This window comes from Pseudophryne corroboree, chromosome 3 (genome assembly GCF_028390025.1).
Source record: "Pseudophryne corroboree isolate aPseCor3 chromosome 3, aPseCor3.hap2, whole genome shotgun sequence".
Taxonomy (NCBI): Eukaryota; Metazoa; Chordata; class Amphibia; order Anura; family Myobatrachidae; genus Pseudophryne; species Pseudophryne corroboree.
Genome location: NC_086446.1, coordinates 29,526,883 through 29,545,010, shown reverse-complemented (window position 1 = coordinate 29,545,010; position 18,128 = coordinate 29,526,883). Strand labels below are relative to the sequence as shown.

Sequence of the window (18,128 nt, the reverse complement as noted above, 5' to 3'; positions counted from 1 at the left end):
GACTATAGTCCTGGGGTCTCCTCACCCATGATATAACACACAAATGTGACACATAATGACTATAGTCCTGGGGTCTCCTCACAATCACCTACAGCAGAGGTTCTCAATCGCGGTCCTCAAGGCACTCCAATGGACCAGGTGTTAAGTTTATCCATGCTTGGCCACAGGCACCTCAGTCAATTTGATTTTACCATCTGTGCTGGGGCTTGGATATACTTAAAACATGGGCCCTCATTCCGAGTTGATCGGTCGCAAGGCGATTTTAGCAGAGTTACACACGCTAAGCCGCCGCCTACTGGGAGTGAATCTTAGCTTCTTAAAATTGCGAACGATGTATTCGCAATATTGCGATTACAAACTACTTAGCAATTTCAGAGTAGCTTCTGACTTACTCGGCATCTGCGATCAGTTCAGTGCTTGTCGTTCCTGGTTTGACGTCACAAACACACCCAGCGTTCGCTCAGACACTCCCCCGTTTCTCCGGCCACTCCTGCGTTTTTTCCGGAAACGGTAGCGTTTTTATCCACACGCCCATAAAACGCCGTGTTTCCGCCCAGTAACACCCATTTCCTGTCAATCCCACTACGATCGCCGGAGCGATGAAAAAGCCATGAGTAAAAATACTATCTTCATTGTAAAATTACTTGGCGCAGTCGCAGTGCGAATATTGCGCATGCGTACTAAGCGGATTTTCACTGCGATGCGATGAAAAATACCGAGCGAACGACTCGGAATGAGGGCCATGGACCGTTGGGGTGACTTGAGAACCGCGTTTGAGAACCTCTGGCCTAGAGAAAAATTTAGATGAAATGTATTCCTCAACAAAGTTTTTTTCCATCACTAAATTGTGATGATAATGAAAATAGTAAATTCTTAACAATAATTACAGCAAAATCTGTGGTCATGACTTCAACTATTTATAGCCAAAAGGGAGAAACAAGGTCAGACTTGCAGAAACTTGCAGCTCAACATAAATATCCGGCTCAGTTGTGAGTCCATGAAACACGGACATACTACACAAAATGATATTGTATTCAGAATTTGAATTGTGGAAAAAACAGGATTTTCATTCACCGTAAAATCTTTTCCTCCAAGTCCGTCTGGGGTACGCTGAGCCATAACATCTGGGATTAGTGTAGGTGGCTTCTAAAGTCTGGCACTGATCTGGCTTGCTCCCCGTTAGCAGCACCTCACGAGGAAATGCACACCAAAAAATATAACTTATATAAGAGACTATCTCAGCGTACCCCAGATGGACTAAGAGGAAAAGGTTTTACAGTGAGTAAACATCCTGCTTAATCTTCCATCCACCCGGGGTGGTATGCTAAGCCATTACCTCTGGGGATTTCCCAAAGCGAGCTATTAAGGGGATGGGGAGGGGAGCGTCCATGTTGGCTGCTATCAAAATTTTACAGCAACACTGGTATCCTTTGCTCCAAAGGTATGGAAACAATAAAATTTGGTAAAGGTGTGTACGGATGACCAGGTAGCCGCCTGACACAGCTGCTCCACCAATGCACCATGCAGTACAGCTCAGGAAGCTCCAACTGACCGAGACAAGTGGGACCATAGAGGAGCCGGAACAGGCAGATCTGAGGACACCTTAGTGTGACGTATAGAGGAAATCACCCAACGAGCAATATTGCTCTTAGAGGCTGGCCAGCCACTCTTTGGTGCATCAATCAGAACCAATAAAGAATCTGTACGCTTAAGCGTGGCCGTATGGTCAAGGTAAATACGTAGAGCACTGACCACGTCTAATTGTTCCAATGAAGAATCCTTGTCAAAGAACTAAGAAAAAGCAGACAAGACAATATCCTGATTAATATGGCATGCTGATAGCACCTTCGGCAAAAAGGACCAATTTGTCGGCAAAACCACTATCTAAATGATAAATAATAAGTGGAACGTTACAAGAAAATGCAGCCAGCTCCGAAACCCTCCGGGTGAAGCAATGGGCAAAAGAAAAATGACCTAAGGTAAGGTAGCATAACCCAACAGGATGTAGTTATGTGACTATACCGACGCCATGATCCCGAACAATTGAAAGCCAGACAGTCAGCATGCCGATTAACAGGGACTATTCCCACTTGTGGGTGTCCGCAACACCCACAAAATAGCAATAGAACCTGTAGCGAGTGCAGCGAGCTACCGAGCCCGCATGGGGCTTTGTTTCGGTCACCCCCACCGCCGTCAATCTAAACCTCGGGATCCCGGCGTCGGTATGGTGACCGGCGGCATCCAAAATGCTGGTCATCCATACCCAACCCAACTCAACTGAGTCTACTGGCTCAAAAGGAGCCTCTTTTAATTCCTCCAAAACCAAATTTAAGTCCCACGGGGGAACTGGAGGAACATAAGGAGGTTGAATACGAATAACACATTGTAAAAACGTATGAACCTCTGGAAAGTTGCCAATCCCCTCTGGAAAAGAACTGACAGAGCCAAAACCTGCCCTTTGAAATGAAAGTTGCAGACCTTTTGACAAGCCATCCTGTAGATATGATAAAAGGCATGACACCTGGAAAATCTCCACTGAAAAGCCACGATGTTCACACCAAGAAATATAAATTTACCAAACCCGATGGTAAATCCTGGCAGTAATTAGTTTTCAGGCCTGAATCATGGTGTCAACCACTGACTTTGAAAACCCTTTTGCTCTTAGGATCCTGGTCTCAAGAGCCAAGCTGTCAAAGCCAGCTGAGACAAATCTGGGTGGAGTCACGGACCTTGATGCAGTAGATCTTGTCGTAGAGGAAGAGGGAATGGATCATCGGCCAGCATGTTCCGTAGTAGTGTACCACTGACAATGAGTCCAAACAGGAGTGATTAGGATAACTGGCAGAGCCTCTCGCTGAATCCGCTGTAGGACCCTGAGGAGCATTGAGAGAGGTGGGAACAGGTAACAGAGACGGAAGTTCCAAGGTGTTGTCATGGCGTCCACCAGAACTGCTTGAGGATCCCTTGATTGAGCTCTGTATTGCAGGAGTTTCTTGTTTAGATGAGATGCCATGAGATCGATGTCTGGAGTTCCCCACCTGGATACCAGATCGGCAAACACCTCTGACAGAAGCTCTCACTCGCCTGGATAAACCATGTGACGGCTGAGGAAATCTGCTTCCCAATTGTCCACTCCCATAATATGGACTGCTGAAAATACAGGAACCCAGTGTTCTGCCCAATGGAAAATATAGGTCACTTCTTTCATAGCACGCCAACTGCGAGTGCCGCACTGATGGTTGACATAAGCCACAGCTGTGGCATTGTCCGACTAAATACACACAGGTTGATTCTGAAGAAAGTCCTGTGACTGCCCCATGGCCACAAAAAGATCTTCGACGTGACCCTCTAGGGCAGGGGCGGCCAGACTTTTGGAGTCGGTGATCTACTGTGAAAGCTAAAAAGCTTTTGTGATCTACCTAGGAGGAATGATAGCGCGCGCCGCGCAAAAAAAGGTGCGTGGCATAACAAAAAGTGGGCGTGACATAACAAAAGTGGGCGTGGTATATAAAAAAAAAAAGGACGTAGCCTTGCTGCGCGGAGTGTAATGACTGCCTCACACGAAATAACACATTGGCCCCCACAGGTAAAAACCTCAAACACATATGCCCCCACAGTGCCAGATACACATGCCCCCACAGTGCCATGTGCCCACAGTGCCAGATATGCCCCCACAGTGCCAGATACAGATATGCCCCCACAGCGCCATGCCCCCACAGCGCCAGACATGCCCCCACAGCGCCAGACATGCCCCCACAGTGCCAGACATGCCCCCACAGTGCCAGATACAGATATGCCCCCACAGCGCCATGTGCCCACAGCGCCAGACATGCCCCCACAGTGCCAGATATGCCCCCACAGTGCCAGATATGCCCCCACAGTGCCAGATACAGATATGCCACCATAGCGCCATGTGCCCACAGCGCCAGATATGCCCCCAGAGCACCAGATAACAGATATGCCCCCACAGCGCCAGATTAGATATGCCCCCACAGCGCCAGATTACAGATATGCCCCCACAGAGCCAGATATGCTCCCAGTGCCAGATATGCCCCCACAGTGCCAGATATGCCCCCACAGTGCCATGTGCCTACAGTGCCAGATATGCCCCCACAGCGCCAGATTACAGATATGCCCCCACAGTGCCATGTGCCCGCAGAGCCAGATATGCCCCCAGTGCCACATATGACCCCACAGTGACATATATGCCTCCACAGTGCCAGATACAGATATGCCCCCTCAGCGCCATGTGCCCACAGCGCCAGATATGCCCCCACAGTGCCAGATATGCCCCCAAAGCGCCAGATACAGATATGCCCCCACAGCGCCATGTGCCCACAGCGCCAGATATGCCCCCACAGCGCCAGATTACAGATATGCACCCACAGAGCCAGATATGCTCCCAGTGCCAGATATGCCCCCACAGAGCCAGATATGCTCCCAGTGCCAGATATGCCCCCACAGTGCCAGATATGCCCCCACAGTGCCATGTGCCCACAGTGCCAGATATGCCCCCACAGCGCCAGATTACAGATATGCCCCCACAGTGCCATGTGCCCACAGAGCCAGATATGCCCCCAGTGCTACATGACCCCACAGTGCCAGATATGCCCCCACTGAGCTATGTGCCCACAATGCCAGATATGCCCCCATAAAAGAGCTCACTGTTGGTGTGTGTGGAGAGCGCAGCGCGCGCTTCTCCTGTCTGCCGCTCTGCCTCCTCAGTCTGACTCTGGTCTCCGGCGGTGACGGCAGCGTGTATGGCTCAAATCAGGTGCCGGTCCGCGAGCTCTCATTGGCTAATGAACCGGCACCTGATTTGAGCTATACACTCGGCCGTCACTGCCGCAGACTGAGGAGGCAGAGCGGCAGGCAAGAGAGGCGCGGCTTCGGGTGGCTGGGCGGCGGATCGCGATCGACTGGTCGCATGTTCGCGATCGACCAGTCGATCGCGATCGACTGTTTGGCCACCCCTGCTCTAGGGATTCCTCAGAAAGACTGAAAGGCACCCATTCCCTGTGACCAAATGGACTGGAACCTGGGTAACTTTGGTTTAGGATTAGAGACCGAAAGATATGGGCTCTTTCCTCCTGTTGGCTGGGCAATAATCTTTGCGAGCTCAGAACCAAACAACTCACCCTGAAAAGGGACTGCTTCCAATGTATATTTTATTTCCATATCAGCGTTCCAAGCCCTGAGCCACAGAGACTGCCTGGCTGAATCTGCCAGTGCAGAAACTCGCAACTGCATATACATGGCATCTAGCAGAGAATCCCCCACATAGGTGATATGCTCCACTGAACATAGAGCCTCAGAAAGCTCATCTGATTAAAAGCCCACAACCACCTTAGACTTCCACACATCAACGGCCTTTATTACCAAGGCATTAGCCAAGATAGACCACAGGGATGCCTCTGTTCTTCTATTCGTCGGATCCTTAAGTGCAACCAACTACACTGTTGGAATAACTGTTGCTTTAGCAAACCTCGCCACAGGTGTGTCCACTTTCGCAAGGGACCTCCCATGGTCTAGTGTCCTCATCTGGAAAGGGATACAGGTATTTCAAGTTCCTTGGAGTCTGGAACTTAGAATCCGGTTTAAGCCAGGCCTCCCCCAAATCTTGAAAAAAAGCAGAAAAAACGACACCTGCTTCTTCGAAGCAGTCTTCGCAGCCACTGGATACTGCAACTGCAATATCTCACACTAGAGCTGGACGGAGAGTCCTCTTCCCATGCCAAGGTGTCCTCCCACTCGGCCTCGACTTCTCCCTCCACCTAAGAAGAAGTCTCATAACCTGGATAGTTATCTGGAAGCTCGAGAAGTGCATGTGTGGCACGCTTCAGGTCCAGCAGATGCCACCAATCTATTTAAGGCCATCTCAGCAAGACATTGGCCCATATTCTGAGCCCATAATGGATCCTCCATAGAATCTGGACCCTGTTGCCGCTGAGCGCAAGTAAAAACATCACTTGCTTGTGACTGCCGCATTCTGCTATGGCTTCGGTCATAGCCTTGGCCCATGCAGCCATCCCTGACTCCTAAGTGGAGACAGTGGGACGCAAAACAGCTGGTGCCTCAAAGCAGGCTGTACAAAGCGACTCTAGGCTCCACACACCTTTTTGGAAATTTTTGCCACAACTCCCACAAGACAAAATACACAGCGGACCCTTGCTTGGTCTTGGGGACCTTGTCCGGTTTCCCTGACATAGTCTCAATTAATGCTGCCAAAGCCCTATGCACGGAATAGTGCAGCCACAGGTGTTTAAATGAATGCAGGGTAGGCTCCAAAATGAATAATGACATACAACCAATATTAAACCTAGACAGACTGCGTTTTCTTTCCTTTAGCCAGAATCCAGAATGACTCGTACCTAGAGCAACCTCTGGAACAACACAGGCAATAGCACTGAAGGAGGCAAATATAGAGGTGAAATAAACCAAATCCGTCCACAGACCTTAACATTAGCTAGCGTGCTGGAAGCAGGCTGTATGGGGAAAATGCAGCTTACAGCCAGACGCTATAGCTGCTCCAACCTATCCCCTGCGCCTCCTCAGAAGTGTGTCCGGATACAGTAGAACCCCAGGGAGCAGTGTCTGGTTTGATGGCCCTCCAGAAATATCTTTAGAGTGGGATGAAGGGCTCACACTAGCCCTCCTAAACTACCTGTTCCCACTCTGTCGGTGCTTGACTCCTGCTAACAGGGACTAAGCACCTAGCCAAAATGCAACAAAGAGAAACAAAACCTAACTGAAAGCTAAGGGCTTTTACAAACGTGCCTTATCCCAAGGCACTAAACACTGAACTGAGGGGCTGCTAACGGGGGAGGGAGCTTGCTGTCAAACAGATTAACTGGTTTAGGTCCAGACTCCAGAAGCCACCTATACTAGCGTACCCCAGATGGATGGAACAGGAAATGTGTTTTGAAACACACATGGCCACTCACTGGTAAAATATTTATGTCGGGACATACTGACCTGAACGGTACATTAGTACAACGGTAACTACTCATACCTTGTAAAAATGATCATAACTGTTGGCCATAAATAAAAATATATGGAAATCACAATTAAATAACGACCTGACACCAAAATGTATTTATTTTGGGTCAAATAGACTTGAACAGAACAGCAGGAATAAATTATTTTATCACACTGAAAGATACTGGTTTATCCCGGTAGGTACCAAACTAAAATCCCTGGATGCAACTGTAAATGGCCATTTTGTAGTTTTTCTTCTGCTATGTTTTCTTTTACTTCCCCCCCACCTACAAATATTCTACTTATCATTGGAGCACTACACTAATTGTGACTAACTCCCTCCCCCTCCCTTTTTTTTGTATTTCCCATATTTGTATTATATACACAGGTTGAGTATCCCATATCCAAATACCTGAAATACGGAATATTCCGAAATACGGACTTTTTGAGTGAGAGTGAGATAGTGAAACTTTTGTTTTTTGATGGCTCAATGTACACAAACTTTATTTAATACACACAGTTATTAAAAATATTGTATTAAATGACCTTCAGGCTGTGTGTATAAGGTGTATATGAAACATAAATGAATTGTGTGAATGTACACACACTTTGTTTAATGCACAAAGTTATAAAAAATACTGGCTAAAATTACCTTCAGGCTGTGTGTATAAGGTGTATATAAAACATAAATGCATTCTGTGCTTAGATTTAGGTCCCATCGCCATGATATATCATTATGGGATGCAATTATTCCAAAATACGGAAAAATCCGATATCCAAAATACCTCTGGTCCCAAGCATTTTGGATAAGGGATACTCAACCTGTATATATATATAGATCTATATATATATAGATAGATATATATATATAGATATATAGATATATAGATATATATAGATATATAGATAGATATATATATATATATATATATATATATATATAGATCTGAGTGCACTATAGAAGTTTGTACTGGTAATCACATCAATCTAATTAGCATACAAAACATTTGAGATACTCAGTTTTCAGTATTTATTGCATAAAAAGCTCAGCATAATGTAAAAATCACTGTAGAGTTTTTCAGGTGTTGGTTAATGCAATTCACACCATTATATTACAGTATACATCCGAAATGGACTCGGTGTCATTAACTGACTTATGTTCACAACAAGTGGCAGCAGGTGGTTACAGTACTTGAAAGAACTGACGCGTTTCGTCCCTTTCTGGGACTTCCTCAGCAGGGCCGGTTCTGGGGCTCTGTGCGCCCCGGGCGGCAAGAGGGGGCGTGGCTTCATACAGGGGGCGTGGTCACATGTGGATACAGTACTTGAAAGAACTGACGCGTTTCGTCCCTTTCTGGGACTTCCTCAGCAAGGCCGGTTCTGGGGCTCTGTGCGCCCCGGGCGGCAAGAGAGGGCGTGGCTTCATACAGGGGGCATGGTCATTTACGCCCCCTGTACAGACTGAAATGATGTGCGGTGCGCGATGACGTCATCGCGCACCTCAGAGGACCTCTCCACGAAGGGAAACTAGACACGTACGCATCTAGTTTCCCTTCACAGCGGCCAGTGGCAGCGCACAGCAGCCGTGGATCTTGCCCTGGTGCGGCGCCCTTCGGATGGTGCCCTGTGCCCTCCGGAAGGTGGCGCCCCGGGCAAAAGTCCTGCTTGCCCGTAGCAAGATCCGCTACTGTTCCTCAGGGGTATATGTCAAATGCCAAATGTTTTGAAAATATCCTGAAAGGACATGGACCTCACTGTGTATATCGATAAAAATAGGTATAAAACCAAAATGATTATATGTACGAATAGGCTACTGACATGATTCCACATTTAGAAGAAATCCATGTGGTTAGGAATATGGTCTATGTCACAACTGAGGGCTGGTGACTGTGACTGGAAGCCTCAGTTGCAGGGGCTGATGGGTACCGGAATGTAGGAGGTGCGAGAGGACTTCTGGACATATGTAGAGGCTGTATACCAAATGCCCGAAGGCGTGACCACGACAACTGGAATATCTTTGAGGATATTTATTAAATGAAAAGTCATATAAGGCGCAATGAAATAAATAAAAGTCACCAGTGAGTATAATACAGCTGGTTAGGACCAGTGATCCAGAATGAGTGCAAAAGTTCAGTATTACACTTGGGAGCCCAGGTGAGGTATAACGTGAAGTTGGGAGCAGCAGGTGAACTGTAAATAATACTGGGGTGCTCAGTCAAATAATAAATAAAGCGGGTTCATGGAAAAAGTGTAGGCGAAGCTGGGATTTGCAGGAGAGCTGTAGAAGAAGCTGGAGAATGGCTGCTGGAAAGCCAGAGTTCAGACACAGGTGAATCAGGGCAGACTGTAGAGGGTTAATCACTGGAGAGTTGGGTTACACTGCAGAGTGTAATCACCAGGGAGTCAGGCTGTACTGCAGAGAAAGTCCACAGGAGAACTGCACACTGGAATCACTGAAAACAATTGAAGCACTGACAACCTTCTGGGTGTGGAGACAGCTTATTTATACAGGGTGGCCAGCAGGGATTGGCTGACCATAGCACCTGGGCTCCAGCAGCACTGAGGATTGATGGAATAGTGACATGTGATAGAGTCCATCATGGCTGCACCCACAGACAGGAACAGAAGGGGAATTAACTACTATAGGAATGTGTAAGAATGGCGGTGAAGGCCGCAGTAGCAGAATCACAGTGAAGAGACTTGAGACAATGAGATGCAGCGTGCTGCACGCAGACAGCACAGATGGAATCCAGGCTTGGAACGCTGGGACAGTCTCAGGAGGCATTTGGAAGGTAAATACTGATAAAGAATTACCTGGATCGTGACAGTCTAGTGACCAAACTTATGCTTAGATACAGTCTAGCTCTGACTGTATGGATAGCTGATGAACAACTTAAAATAATAGCCGCTCCACAATTAGAAGACAAAGGTCAGCACATTGTGGTCCTCTCAGAGTTCAGAGTGATGTGTGTGTGTGTGTGTGTGTGTGTGTGTATGTATATATATATATATATATATATATATATACACACACACACACACACACACACACACACACTATATTACATGATTAAATTTGTGGCATTCCATGTGGGTACCACTAATTTTGGCAGCATTAAGACAAAAAGCATGTGTAATTTTAATTTCTGCTTTATTTAAGCGTTTCATTAAAAAGATATTGTATGGTATTGAAATTTATACTTTGATTATTGTTTTATACAGTCTAATCTTTTTTCTTATCTATGTAGAATTTTGATTTGTACAGCTCCATTTATGATCTTTTAAGCCAATGCTAACTCTAGAATATCATCTCTCTAAAAATATTGAGTTGATTTTTGTGTAAAACATCTCCCACATTCAGAGCATCGAAATAGCTTCTAACCTGTGTGACTTCTCTGATGTTCAACAAGCTGTGATTTGTGTATAAAACATTTCCCACATTCAAATCATGAAAAGGACTTCTCACCTATATGACATCTCACATGTCTAACAAGAGTTGATTTGTGTGTAAAACATTTCCCACACTCAGAGCATGGAAAAGGTTTCTCACCTGTGTGAGTTCTCTCATGTTCAATTGCAACTGATTTGTGTGCAAAACATTTCCCACACTCAGAGCATTTAAATGGCCTCTCACCTGTATGACGTCTTTCATGCATAACAAGATGTGATTTGCGTGTGAAACACTGTCCGCACTCAAAGCATAGAAATGGCCTCTCACCTGTGTGGCATCTCTGATGTCTAACTAGATGTGATGCCTGTGTGAAACATTTCCCACATTCAGGACATGGAAATGGCTTTTCACCTGTGTGAGTTCTCTGATGTTCAACAAGCTGTGATTTGTGTATAAAACATTTTCCACATTCAGAACATGGAAATGGCCTCTCACTTCTCTGATGTCTAACAATAGTTGATTTGTGTGCAAAACATTTTCTACACTCAAAGCATGGAAATTGTATCTCCCCAGTGTGAGGTCTCTCGCGTTCAATTAGAGCTGATTTGTGTGAAAAACATTTCCCACACTCAGAGCATGAAAATTGTTTCTCTCCTGTATGACGTCTTTCATGTTCAACAAGCTGTGATTGGTCTAAAAAACATTGTCCACATTCAGAACATAAAAATGGCCTTTCCCTTCTCTGATGTCTAATAAGAGTTGATTTATAGGTAAAACATTTTCCACACTCAAAGCACGGAAATGGTTTCTCACCAGTGTGAATTCTCTCATGTTCAATTAGAGCTGATTTGTGTGAAAAACATTTCCCACACTCAGAGCATGGAAATGGCTTCTCACCTGTATGACGTCTTTCATGTATAATAAGATGTGATTTGCGTGTAAAACACTGTCCACACTCAGAGCATGGAAATGGTTTCTCACCTGTGTGAGTTCTGTCATGTCTAATAAGATCTGATTTTAGTGTAAAACATTTCCCACACTCAGAGCATGGAAATGGCTTCTCACCTGTGTGACTTCTCTCATGTATAACAAGATGTGATTTGCATGTAAAACATTTCCCACACTCATAACATGGATATGGCTTCTCACCTGTCTTTGCTGGCTGATGGGTAATAAGCTTTGTGCTCTGTATAAAACACTTGTCACCTGCAGAACTGGGAAATGTCTTATCAACTCTAAGAACTGTGATAGATGAATCAATAGCAGAGTTATCAGGAGAACATTCCTCATGATTAGATGTAACAGATGATATATCTGCTCTGTGAGGCACTGAATGTATACTTGTTCTCACTGGGTTTTCTTCCGGAGGATCTTGTGTGATATATTTATCTTCTGTTCTACAATCTGGAGATACATTGGGACGTTCAGCCAACATATTTCTTCTGTTACATCCATCTACAGGGAATAAAATACAGTAGTTAATTTGCTATATTTGTTTAACCCCCCTCCCCCCTCCTTACAAATATTCTACTTATATTTGGAGTATTGAACTGATTGTAACTCTCCTCCCCTTTTATTGCAAAATGGAAAAATGTATAAATAGGATTTAAATTATCGGTCAGTAGTATCAATTGTGGATATATGATATTTATACTGAAAGAAAATGTGCGGCTTGAAAATAGCAAATAATATACAGCATCTGGGTATTCCCAGGTGTTCTCCCATCCAAGTACTAGCCTGGCCCAACACTGCCTAGCTTCCAAGATCAGACAGGATTAGGCATAACCTGTGATGTATGGCCATAAGTTAAATGATATGCTTGTATGTTAGGATATGCTTACAATTCCCAGTCAAATTAATATGCCACTTATGAGATAATTTGGAACATAATGTCCAACATAAATATGAGCAAACACTATCAGTCAACTGTAATCGAAAATATAAATGGACACAATGTTACAGACTAGGTAGTACATTCAGCAGCCAGATAGTTAGTTGCACCTGAATGTAGTAATGTAATGAGAAGGGAGAGTTGTCTCAAGGTGAAAATTATATAGTATAGAAAAAAAGCAGGTATTCAGCAGAGGAGAAAAATGGTGCAGGACCACACTATGAGGTGAATGCATGAAGCAGTGATGAGTAGAGAAGTGAGCAAGTTGAGAAGTTACCCATGACAACCAATCAGCATTGAAGTAACATTTATAATTTGCATACTATAAAATTATACAAAGCAGCTGATTGGTTGCCATGGGCAACTTCTCCACTGGCTCACTTCTCCACTCTTATCACTGCTTCATACATTTACTAGTATAACCTGTATACAATACCCAATGACTGTTGATAAGGTATTCTGTTATGTATTGTTAATGTAGTATTGGGTCCATCAGTGGTTTGGCCTGGACAGCGGATACTGTCCCAGCTAGGAGAGATGGTGGTATTGTGACCAATTGTAGTACACACTGCAAGGATTCCCCGCTGACTGGAGTCGGCTAGTGCCGGTCACGTGTGTACGCCAGGTCACCCGCTAGAAGATGTGCCACTGACGTACGTTTCACGTGATGCTTGTTCACAGAGCTGCCCCTCCATGCAAATTTAAAGAGCCTCTATAGTGTCCCAGCTAGGAGAGATGGTGGCATCATGATCAATTGCAAGTACACACTGCAAGGATTCCCCGCTGACTGGAGTCGGCTAGTGCTGGTCACGTGTGTACACCAGGTCACCCGCTAGAAGATGTGCCACTGACGTACGTTTCACGTGATGCTGCCCCTCCATGCAAATTTAAAGAGCCTCTATAGCAGGCATTCCCAACCGCGGTCCTCAAGGCACACCAACAGTGCAGGTTTTAGTGATATCCATGCTTTAGCACAGATGGTTAAATCAAAATAACTGATGTACTAATTAAGTCACCTGTGTTCAAGCCTGGATATAACTAAAACCAGGACTGTTAGTGTGCCTTGAGGACCGAGGTTGGGAAACACTGCTCTATAGTGTTTATGTCCACCAATGCGGAAGGCCGATGTCATTAAGGAGTGGTCTAAGCGAGATACAGGGAGGACATTTTTTATCTAAAGGACACCTCGTTAGTATAGTATAGATGTCTATGACGGGTGCTGTATGTTAAGTAAAATAGAGAGTGAGATACTTTGGTCCTATGTGAGTAATGAAATAAAGTATAATACAAAGTAATAAAAATGAAGAAAAGTGATAAAAACAAGGAGACAAAAATGGAAATAAAAGGACTATTTTCATCTAATGGATGCATCTACTTCTGGCTGATAGTTTAAGCACAATTTAAATGAGCATATGTTATGATAATATGACACTGATATGACATATAGAATTAGGCAATATATACATTAAGATAACCCACAAAATAAAATTAACTGTGAGCAATGGTGTCAGAAGGTGGCTGCGGGGGGTGCGGCCCGCACCCAGGTATCACCCACGGAAGGGGTGACACCAAGTGCTGGCTCTTCTGCAGTGACAGGAGCTGAGTGCTGCAGTGTGATAATCCTCTGCAGCACTCCGCTCCTGTCACAGAAAAGGAGCCGGCACTGCACGCTGCCTAGTCCCCGTGGGCAGCCAGCATTTCCGAGGAAGCTGGATACACCCCCGGAGCCCTTTTAATTAGGCCAAGCCCCCTTTTCGTCCAGCCGCGGCTCTGGCGGGGTGAGTGTGGGAAGAGGGGGGTATAGTAATGCAGAGTGCGCACCGGGTGTACCCACACCTGGTGACGCCTCTGATTGTGAGTGATAATTGTATGATAGAACAGGGAAGTGGAAGTAAGTGTATAGAGACAAATTTGAAAATGTGCAAAAATCAATGTGAAAGGGAAAATTATACAAAAAAATTAGTGTATAGGGACAAAACGTAGGATAAGTTATGTAATACAATAAATAGAATGACAATAACATCCTGTGAAGAAGTGAAGTCATAATAGGGAGGATTTAAGCAATGTGATAAATATAAGGTAACATGTGTAGATGGCAGGTAATACCATACGTTAAATGTACCTAATTATGGGCCTAATGCAAACCTGATCGTAGATGTGCTGTAGCATCACTGACATGCGGGGAGACGCCCAGCACAGGGCTAGTCCGCCCCACGTCAGCCCCCCCCACCACCTGCAGGAGTACAAAAAAATTGCACAGCGGTGATGCTTTTGTCCTTCAGGAGCAGCTCCCAGCCAGCGCAGCTCCTGTGCACTGGCAGGAAGCTACTTGTCGCTGCCCGTGTCGCAGTCACGCAGCCGCCACTGCCCGCCCCCAGCACGGTCCGGCCACGCCTGCGTTGGCCGGACTGCGCCCCCTAAACGGCGGCCTAATGCCACCGTCCTGCCCAGCGACCGCCTCTGCCCATCAATCAGGCAGAGGTGATCGCAGGTTTAAGACAGCCGTCGGCTGTCAGGCATGCGCCGATGCACTGCGGCACCGGTGCAGTTCAGACCTGATCGGCTGCTGTGCAAAATCGCACAGCACCGATCAGGTCTGAATTAGGTCCTAGTCTAAAGTCCACTCGCTTTCTTTTTTGAGCAGATTGTCAGTAAGGTTACCATCATGTATTCCCAGTCTCACTTTTTGTAGCCCACACACTTTCAGATCTTCCCATGTGTTGGAGGGGAAAATCGTGAGCGACCGTGGTAAGTTTTCCATTTTAGTCAGATCTGTGGCTGCATTACGAATTGATCCAACATGTTCTAATGTGCGTTGTGTTAGGGGGCGAGTCGTCAAACCCACATAGTTCTTATTACAGCTGCAAGAAATGACCCCATTCGTTTGAGAAATCCAAGAGAAGGACCAGCTGCAGCCTTACATAAGTCCACTGTAGATGCCTGTGCCGAGAAGCTGTGACAGCCCCAGCTGAATGTGACCTGAGGACTTACAAGACTACTGGGTCTTTCCTCTTATAGGTCTGAGCAATTACGTGTCTTATCCACCTTTGTGAGGGAGCTTTCTGTAGGAAAGTCTGGAAGAATGAAGAGATCAACTTGAGATTGAACTTGTTCTGTTTTGGCAGGCTACACGAAAATCATTCTTACTAATTCTAGAATGTGCAGCCTTTACCATAAATCATTCTTACTAATTCTAGAATGTGCAGCCTTTACCATAAATCATTCTTACTAATTCTAGAATGTGCAGCCTTTACCATAAATCATTCTTACTAATTCTAGAATGTGCAGCCTTTACCATAAATCATTCTTACTAATTCTAGAATGTGCAGCCTTTACCATAAATCATACTTACTAAATCTAGAATGTGCAGCCTTTACCATAAATCATACTTACTAAATCTAGAATGTGCAGCCTTTACCATAAATTATACTTACTAAATCTAGAATGTATAGCCTTTCCCGGAAATCATATTTACAAAATCTGCAATGTGTAGCCTTTCCCGGAAATTGTTATTACTCAATCTACAATGGCCCTCATTCCGAGTTGTTCGCTCGCAAGGCGATTTTAGCAGAGTTACACACGCTAAGCCGCCGCCTACTGGGAGTGAATCTTAGCTTCTTAAAATTGCGAACGATGTATTCGCAATATTGCGATTACAAACTACTTAGCAGTTTCAGAGTAGCTTCAGACTTACTCGGCATCTGCGATCAGTTCAGTGCTTGTCGTTCCTGGTTTGACGTCACAAACACACCCAGCGTTCAACCAGACACTCCTCCGTTTCTCCAGCCACTCCCGCGTTTTTTTCCGGAAACGGTAGCGTTTTTATCCACACGCCCATAAAACGCTGTGTTACCGCCCAGTAACACCCATTTCCTGTCAATCACATTACGATCGCCGGAGCGAAGAAAAAGCCGTGAGTAAAAAAACTATCTTCATAGCAAAATTACTTGGCGCAGTCGCAGTGCGAACATTGCGCATGCGTACTAAGCAGAAAAACGCTGCGATGCGAAGAAAATTACCGAGCGAACGACTCGGAATGAGGGCCAATGTGTAGCCTTTTCCATAAATCGTACTGACTAAATCTAGAATGTGTTGCCTTTTCCGTAAATCGTACTAACTAAATCTAGACTGTATAGCCTTTCTAAGAAATCATACTTACTAAATCTAGAATGTGTAGCCTTTCCCGGAAATTGTTATTACTCAATCTAGAATGGGCAGCCTTTTCCGTAAATTGTTATTACTAAATCTTGAATGTGTAGCAGTTCCAGGAAATTTTACTGTAAGGAGTGATACAAAAATATAAGTTTCACTATTATCAATCTCATCATGATCATGCTCTCATGTGTTTTTAGCACCAAATACAAAGAATATAATGAGTAAACATTCTGAAGATAGTACTAGTTACTCATTACATGTCAGGTTGCATACAGACTATATACAAGTCATGTTTTTAACTTCATTTGATTATGATATGAGTGCTTTAGGTTATATCTTTAGAAAGGTGGTTGGTGTTTGTTATAAATATAATATGGTGCATTTAATAGGACAAGAAGGGGGAAATATATATATATATATTTATTTCATACAAGGGACATATATATATATATATATATATATATATTACAAACTGATATGTTCTGTGTGTGTCAGTATTCCTGACACAGGTATATTTTACAGGCAAGGGCAATGTCCATTGTCTGGTTATATGAGACAGACAAAAACAAGACAAGTGTTTGGAGTTGGACATGTCTCAACATTGGAATGTTTGCCTCTTCATATTGAGACAATGGTGTTTTCACCTTGTGTGTTAATCTATATAATCCATGTTATACACTGGTATTTTTAATAGGATTTTAATACCTACCGGTAAATCCTTTTCTCCTAGTCCGTAGAGGATGCTGGGGACTCCAAAAGGACCATGGGGGTATAGACGGGATCCGCAGGAGACATGGGCACACTATAAGACTTTTACTGGGTGTGAACTGGCTCCTCCCTCTATGCCCCTCCTCCAGACCTCCGTTATAGGAACTGTGCCCAGGGGAGACGGACATTTAGAGGAAAAGGATTTTTGTTAAACTAAGGGTGAGATACATACCAGCTCACACCACAACACACCATACAACTGGATAAGCAGGAATACCAGATAACAGTATGAACGAAAAAAACAGCAACAGGCTGAACATAACCGATACACAACCGTCGTGTAACCGAAAACAACAACCAACAATACAACTGCAAGTAACAGTACGCACTGGGATGGGCGCCCAGCATCCTCTACGGACTAGGAGAAAAGGATTTACCGGTAGGTATTAAAATCCTATTTTCTCTTACGTCCTAGAGGATGCTGGGGACTCCAAAAGGACCATGGGGTCTAAACCAAAGCTCCAGACCGGGCGGGAGAGTGCGGACGACTCTGCAGCACCGATTGAGCAAACATGAGGTCCTCGTCAGCCAGGGTATCAAACTTGTAGAATTTAGCAAAAGTGTTTGAACCCAACCACGTAGCTGCTCGGCAAAGTTGAAGTGCAGAGACCCCTCGGGCAGCCGCCCAAGTAGGGAGGCCAATCCCGGGATCGGGATTGGCGGGATCCCGGGATTTGGGCCCAAAAATGCCGGGATTTGAATCCCGGGATTGGAGCCTCCAATCCCAGGATTCACGGGATTAGAGTGCGCATGCGCAGTTTTGCCGGACAGCGCTGAGCACTATAGCTCAGCGCTGCCCGGCTGTCAGTGAGGGAGTTACATCAGCTAAGGACACACGTACTGACCGCGCTGGCGGCATTTCAAACGTAGCGCCGGCCGCCAGCCAATCAGAGCTGGCAGACCGGCAGCCAATCAGGGAAGCAGCAGCAGCCGCGGCCCCTGATT

General features: G+C 45.2%; 2 protein-coding genes across 2 annotated transcripts in view; both read right to left on the bottom strand.

Annotated features, from left to right (window-relative positions):
• LOC135054586 (zinc finger protein 551-like) overlaps positions 1–18,128 on the bottom strand; it is a 161,896-nt gene that overhangs the window by 114,493 nt on the left and 29,275 nt on the right. The window lies entirely within an intron of this gene.
• On the bottom strand, positions 10,166–16,503 carry LOC135054596 (gastrula zinc finger protein XlCGF26.1-like). The gene is made up of 2 exons (XM_063957776.1): positions 16,420–16,503; positions 10,166–11,824 (listed from the first exon to the last, which is right to left on the bottom strand). Exon 2 carries the CDS (start codon positions 11,802–11,804, stop codon positions 10,425–10,427), a length of 1,380 nt encoding a protein of 459 aa, XP_063813846.1. The 5' UTR covers positions 11,805–11,824; positions 16,420–16,503; the 3' UTR covers positions 10,166–10,424.

Excerpts from the sequence above, each read along its gene's own strand:
- LOC135054596 (XM_063957776.1), bottom strand. The coding sequence starts at position 11,804 with ATGTTGGCTGAACGTCCCAATGTATCTCCAGATTGTAGAACAGAAGAT.